Below are 7,698 nucleotides of genomic sequence, written 5' to 3' on the forward strand. Positions count from 1 at the left end.
TATTCTAACCACATGGCTAACACATACCTCTCCTCTTTTTGCACTAGCCGTGAAGGATATTACTGTAACTGTTATCCATAGACGGATACAGTCCTAGTTCATCCGATTCTCATATTTCATTCAAAGCTTGAATTCAGTGATATGCAGGAAATGTTTGTGCACCTATGTATGTTATTACTGATTTGCCCTAGTATTTAAGTTTAAAAAAAAAATCTGTAATAGCCAGAGGAAATATCTTTATATATGGATGTGGCATTATCAGTTATATAATTGTACGTAGTGTTTTGTTACTGGGAAATAGAAGTCATAGGGTTTTGTTTTTGTTGTTTTTTTTAACAATACTTTTTCACCCAAACCTATGTATAGACTTCTCTGATTTGTGCAGAGTTGCAGTGCCATAATACTGTTATCTTCTCTCCAACACGCGTTTTTACCCAAGCAAAGTTCTTGGCAGGATGCAAACCTTTGTCTAGATGGTGGAATATTTGGTCAAAGTGTTGATCTGAAGATGTGTTTTTTCCTCCCTTCTTTAATAGTATAGATCTGGTCATTGGCCAGTGCTTTTCCCCTGTACTGGATCAGCTGCAGCACTTTAAGCTAAAACTGACAATATGAGACAGAATGTGACGTGCTGGCCAGAGAAAGAAGACTTGTATATTATTTAGAAAAAATCACATTGAGAAAGCAAAGTCATTAAAAAAAATATTTTCAGTAACCTTGCTTCGCTCCTTATTGATGGTATGGTGAACTTATTGTTTGATTCAGACTAATGAAATTGTTTTGCATTTTGGTCACGTGACATAAACACACCAGTAACTCACTCCAGTCTAAATACATGCACTTGTGTACCCAGACCCTGAACAAACATATTTCGTCAGTCTTTGGTGGACTTTGTATCGATGGTAAGTGTAGTGATCAGCAGTTAGATGGGTGTTTGAGAAAATAACAGGCCAATTATTTTAATGTGAGCTTGAAGCAGTCCATTTTCCTTCACTGGTTTCTGTCCTGTCACTGATGTGTTTTTACTGGTTAGTAAGTTATCCTCCTTAGAAACCAGGGTCTGTCAGCAGTTGTAGCTGTCTCACACTGAGAATTCAAATGGCTCTAGGAGATTGTTTTTCACATATTTCTCCATTCACTGCCTTATGTCTGATGACATGAATATCCCAATGGCATTGTCCAGTAAGGCATAATACTTAAATACCACAAGCCTTCTTAAAGCCAGTTGTGACTGGCATATGTTTAAATGCATTAAAGAAGAATAAGTACAGTAAACACAACAGATTAAAAAACTCATCCCACCAATCCATCTGTCATATAACTGATTAATACAGCATCTACAGACCCTAACAATAAGCCCCAAGGAATTCATATGGTCGTCATGTGTTTACCATATACCCGGGATGGGTGAGTTGTGCTGTGAATAAGAGACACACAAAGGGCAGCAGAGAGAGAGAGGGAATACATATGTGTGTGCACTGGAGAGAGAGAGAGTGAAATGTAGTTAACCTAGTTAGAATCTGTGTGTGTGTGTGTGTGTGTGACAAGAGTGAAGCACAATACAGCATGGGTATAATAATTTAGAAATATTGTCTCATATGACAACACCCCTGTTTTTAAGGCATTTGGCAATTTTCTGGACGTACACTTTTTGTCTTTTTCTGCTTTTGATAAGTTGTTTTTGGCATTAAGAATGAAATGAAGTAATGAATTAATTTGTATGTGGATTCAGTACTAATGTTGATTTTCTGCTGAATGCTGAATACAGTTCTTCATGTTCTTTCTGTTCTGTGCACTACAAGTGAGCTGTGTACTGTGCTGCCTGTCAATTATTATCAGAAAAACATACTGGGTCAGGGTTGCAGTGTGTGTGAGTAAAAGAAACTTGATGTGGGTGAATTAATGTAAGATATGTGGTTCGGTTAACTTAGCCTGATCCTCATTCTTTTTCATTTACAATGAACTCGTGCAGATGAAGTCAGTCAATTGCTTTTGTCAACGTCATACACAAATATGATATTTTTATTGCCGAACATCTTCTTCATTTGACAGTCTCAATCTTAAACCCTTTGGGAATAATTTGCCATATATAGTTACTCTGATATAATAACAGTGGTCGAGTATATGTGATGTAACATTCTGTTCACATTTGCATTCTTTCCAGGTCAATATCCTCTAACCATTCCTTGCATTAGATGTGCAATTAGAACACTGCTTTAGGGTCACTGACATGAAAGGATGATGCGTTTCCATGATTGAAATAGCGACCACTTAACCTTTATACTCTTTTGAATTCAGCTGTTGACCCTTGTCATTCTTTTGTTTTAACAGTCGAGTCATCTCGTGTTTAAGGAGGAACCTGTCAGTGGTTTGGACTGCAAACCTCTTCTCCCTGTCACGCTGAAAGTCCTCTGACTTTTGTATTAGGAAAAATACCATTTCAGTCCTCTCAACAAACAGGGACACAAAATTTACGATCGTGAATTGACCACTGAAATGGTTTATAGGTAGGACAAAAACATTTTCTGCATTCTGCAGTTCTAGCACTCGCAAGGGCGTGTTGTTTCAGTTTTTCTAAACCAGGCTATTGTGACTCGTTGAAAACTATATATGCCTTGAATCGTAGCGACACATACCTCGATTTTGTCCGAAAGTGCAAAACACCTTTTGGACTTATCAAACTTGCTGTCGCACGCAAGCGTGAATTCTGACGCGCTGGTCTTGTGAGCATTTTCATTGAACCACTACACACAGGGATCCACCCCGGCGGACAAGAGGAGCGGAGAATGCGTTGTTAACGGTGCGACAGGAGCACTACGATGTACATAATTAATGGAAAATCAACCAATTAACATAACTAAACGATAGGTAACGTAATCTCCACCTTTGTCTCCGCGGTAATGTAAAAATGGCGAGACTGCTTCACAACTTGCTGTTGTTGACAGTCCGACTCACGTTCAAGATCAGAGTTTTCGGCTACTGGTTTTTGATATATGGGTATTGTGTTATATGCACGGGCATAGCATTGTTAAAACTTTGGTGGAATATAATAATAAGGCCGTCAACAACCTTCCAATGGACTATTCGCGAGACTCCTCCAGCTTGCCTGAATGACACGTCCTTGGGAACCCACTGTTACGTTAGAATAAAGGTAAGGTGTGCTTTCCACTGCTCGTTGTCGTCCGAGGAAACACGAATATTATGTGCGTATGAATGACCGATGTGAATGTCAGACTTCTTCATGGGTATATTGCGAAGCTGAATAGGCAAGATCAACAGCCACGGGCCTATGCCTGTGTTAGAAATCGAGAGACATTTGTTTATATCCCACGCTGTTTTTGCAAGACAGCCCCCTCAATCTTTTTCGCGAAGTCCTTGCAGCGCTGTCCGCCCATCCCCGTTCTCTTCCCTAACGGGTGCTGAAGGACAGCTCCCCACATAATCATACACTTCAGTGTAAGTGGTGAAATGTTTTCTCCCATTTTTAATGCTTGTTCTGAATATGAGGGGTTGAACTTTTAGCTACTACATGTTTCTGCGCCTCTTTCTAAAACTTTAACGTTCATTGGTTCCCTGGGGAATGATATCCTCCTGAGGAGAAACTTAAAGTTGTATGAGTCCAAAATCCTTCTGTTGTAAAGCTAGAATTTAAAGTCACGGCTTTTTAGTTCAGAGGGATTACTCCCATACTGGATTTACAAACACATGGATGTAGCTGCAACAAAATATATAAAAACGGAACAGCGCTAAAATGCATGCTTGTGTACATCGTTTGATATTAATTTTTATGCATAATATCAACCGACTGTTGAGGCATTTATCTCTACCAGTAGCCTAATGCCTTATAAAACAATAAAACAAGACACACACAAAACTCCAGCAGTTGTCTAGGGAATCAAATTTGATTCAGTCTAAGGAGCTGTACTGTCATCGCAAATTAACCGCAGCAATGTTGAACCCTGGAGCAAATCTAACTTGCTTATATTTGAATAAACTCATCCAGTGAATCACTGTTTCGTTCAAGGTTTACCCATAAAAAAACTGTTTGTAGTGGCAACACAGTGCAGCTTATTAGATGCAATATGCCTTTTAAATGGATATAAATTTGGCCATAAACGTCAGGGTAAGATACAGCTGATATTTCATCTGCCCTCTACGCACGCCACTGTCGTGTTTTGCTTAATAGTTCAATAAAACGTACAACAGTGTGAAAATGGTTTAGACGACAAGGAACAGACGCAAACTCTGTGATGTATGATGTTTACGCGGTGAACGTGAATTGGTGCGTTAACTTGTCTGTGAATGACGAGTGTATGAGTGTGTGTGTTTTGACTTGGTTTTTTTTTTTTTTGCAGGAATCTGGGCTGAGATTCCACTACGTTGCTGCGGGAGAGAGAGGCAAACCACTTATGCTGTTTCTGCACGGATTCCCTGAGTTCTGGTAATATACCTATATAATGTATACGTATATATGCGTATACGTGTGTGTACACACATGCACACATATGTTTACATGAACTATTGTCCATAGATCTTTAAGAGTCTTAGAGTCTTTAAGTCTTAAAACAGTAGTATGACAAAGGAAAATATTTAAATCATATTGCCCCTTGGCTCTCTGCATCTTACACTGCTGGAAATTTCTGCCTTCCCATTTTAGCAACTGTTAAATAGTTTACTTGTTCCCTCAGCTAATGTCAGCTGTTTTTCTGGGGTCCTCGCAAAATGCCATGTGCTGTGAAGCAGGAAGCCTCTGAATTTATTTAGACCTTCTAGTAAAACTAACCTGAGATCACATAAATCCCTGTTTGACAATCATCATTTTCCATACATTTAATGAATGCTTTTCAACCAAATACTAGAGGTTTCCTCAACGATTTAGTTGTGGAGGATCTACCGAAATGTCTTTTGGTTTAATGCTGTTGATATTTAATGGGAGGCGAGTATCAGAGTTTGTACAGAGTGTTCCTCTTTCTGTTGTTAAGACTGACATAGAGGATTGTGGCATAAGTGTTGGCATACAAGTGGAGTGGTTGTCAGTTGTGGTAAGTCCAGTGATATTTGAGCACACCTCACTGTGTCGGAGTGGAGAACATGACAGAGGTTCATTAATGTGGTGTGAGGCTTTTTCTGTTTCACTGCCCATTCGCTGTCCTGGATTCTGCTCTCAGCTCTTGGCTAGAAGATGGAAGGAAGAAGAGTCTTTAAATGACTTGCTACTGATTTTTTTGTTTTAAAGATTGGAGTTGAGGTTCCTTAACCGCTGAATTGTAAGAGGGAAAGTGGGAATGAGTTGGATAGTGTGTGTTAGATAGGCAGTACTGTTATATTTTAAACCTCATCTATATTCTAGCGCATTGGGTTTCAGTGCTGTGTTTGCCTGTTCGTGGCCTGACTCATCAGAAACTCTGTCAGGTTTTCTGCTTCTCTCTCTCTCGCTCTCTCTCTCTCTCTCTTTCTCTAACACTTTTACATTCTCTCTCTCCAAAGACAAGATCTTGCATTAGGGAGCTCCGTCATACCCATCAGATGAAGGAGCAGATCTGACTGAGCAGAATTTAAAATGACTGAAATGAGTTTTTGGAAGGACGACCTTCCTATTAATAATGTATATGAATCCGCACCCCTAGTTTAATCATGTGTCATGTTTTAGTTTGGTTTATATAAAAGAAAAGAAAACTGTTAGTTGTGAACAGATTTATTTATTTTTTCATTTGATTCATATTGAGGGCTTCATATTGTCAGTATGAAATGAGACCGGGTATATAAGTCCTTTACAGACCCCATGAGTATCATTACGTTATCCTTAAAAGCAAAAGTAAATGAGAATGTAAATATGAGTATAATTGAAAAGAAATGACTTCCATGTTATTTAAATATAAGGAGTCTGAAATAGGAGACCAGTTTACCCCAGGCATCTTAAATAATCTTCTGTTGACTTTTCACAGATTCTCTGCATACAGTTTTCACATTTCAACACTGTCCAGCACTGACTTCCTCTGTTCATCTGTTCAGAATGATCTAGACTGAAGCTTTGTGTCTCCCCCTAGGTTTTCATGGCGCCATCAGTTGCGTGAGTTCAAGAGCGAGTTCCGTGTCGTTGCCGTGGATATGCGTGGTTACGGTGAGTCCGACGTCCCGCCGTCGACAGACACCTACAGCCTTGACTACCTGCTGACTGACGTCAAGGACATTGTGGAGTATTTGGGTAAGACAGTTAAGACCCTCCTTATCATCGATATTCCTATTGAAATTTCAGATCTGTCCAGAGAAGTTCTCACAGAAAAAAAGTTAATAGAGAGAATTGTGAACTACAGTTTATTTTAGCGACTCACCTTGGTCAGCAAGCATGACGTCTACATCACTCTGAAATACAGAGTTTCCATCAACAGAGCTTTGCCAAAGTTAATTATTATTGAGTAACTGTCAAAATACTTGTTAAAATGTACAACATGTTTGCTATCAGACATCCCTCATTAAGGCAGCGACATTAAATTTGTAAATCCAGTGAGAATCTGCAACCAATTTTCTCAAAACTAACAGTGTGTTTGTTACACCGAGCCTTTCCAATCTTAGCTCTCGCTGTCTCTGTATATTATCATACGTGAATCTGGACTGATGCTGTGGGGTAGATACTGTGAGCTGTAATGAGATGTTCAAATCCGTTCCTGGCGTTGATTTAGTCACTCGTCACTGTGTTCAACCATGATAGTGATTCATGTAGAGGGGACCAGATCAGATGGAGCTTTGTCCTGATAACTCATGTCAGTGTATGGCACATCTCGGTAGTCTGACTCCGACCCAGTCTGACGGCCTTGAACGTGTTATGACAAGTCTTCGCTGATACGTGTAATCAGGAGTCATGACTTTATTTTTGTTTTGGTTCCCTGCCTACAACACATCGAGAAAACTGCCTTTCTCGATCAAAAACGAAAAGTGAAACAAGGTGAACTAGAGGAGAATGAACTAAAGGAAGGGACAGTGATGTCACAGGGGAGATTATGGAAACTCCTGATTTCTTTTTACTGTGTTAATGGAGTCTGATTCTGAATCAATGGAAATTTCTGATTCAGTGCTGACTGCTTTGAGTCTCATAGGCTTCTCTTACCCACTAAGGACACTTCCGGTGGAAAGTTTCACCGTCAGCTTCTGTCCTTTTGTCAGATCTATCTCCTCCAATGTTCCAAATTAAATCTACGTGGTTTTTATCTGTATCAAAAAGCAGCTGACAACAAATGCAAGGTGATCTATACCAACTTCAAGTTTCCGCCGCATGAACATTTATCTATATGGGCATTTATTGTTGACTCATGCATATTACCAGTTAATCACATTAACAGAACCAGTGAACTTAATCAAATCTGCCATATCGGATATGATTTCTGCAGTTATCAGCCTGCATCATCAAAGCCACTTTGTATGAGTTGGACCTCAAAAATACAGTAAGTTTTAACAGACCGGGTACACGTGTGTTCATAACATCTGCTGCAAAGCTATATGTTGTTATTCTGTACACCTACAATACAACAAATACTTACAGAAATTAACCTGAAATGTATTTGACATCTAATAGTTTTTGCCGTAAACTGATGTGATTAGGATGTAAAATGTATAATCAAATTTCACGCTATTATTGCTAATATACTGTGGGTCTACAACAACACTGTATTAATAACTGCGTAAGTAATAAAACATTTTTGG

At 39.2% G+C, this 7,698-nt stretch overlaps 1 protein-coding gene across 1 annotated transcript in view; it reads left to right on the forward strand.

Annotated features, from left to right (window-relative positions):
- The first annotated feature begins 2,533 nt into the window (after positions 1-2,533).
- Positions 2,534-7,698, forward strand: part of ephx4 (epoxide hydrolase 4) — a 9,598-nt gene continuing 4,433 nt past the window's right edge. Inside the window, exons 1-3 of the mRNA XM_030791598.1 lie at positions 2,534-3,151; positions 4,356-4,441; positions 6,048-6,205. Of these exons, the coding sequence (XP_030647458.1) occupies positions 2,909-3,151; positions 4,356-4,441; positions 6,048-6,205 (487 nt within the window). The 5' untranslated portion in view covers positions 2,534-2,908. The remainder of the gene's footprint in view (positions 3,152-4,355; positions 4,442-6,047; positions 6,206-7,698) is intronic.

The sequence above is a fragment of the Chanos chanos genome, chromosome 14, assembly GCF_902362185.1.
Source record: "Chanos chanos chromosome 14, fChaCha1.1, whole genome shotgun sequence".
Taxonomy (NCBI): domain Eukaryota; kingdom Metazoa; phylum Chordata; class Actinopteri; order Gonorynchiformes; family Chanidae; genus Chanos; species Chanos chanos.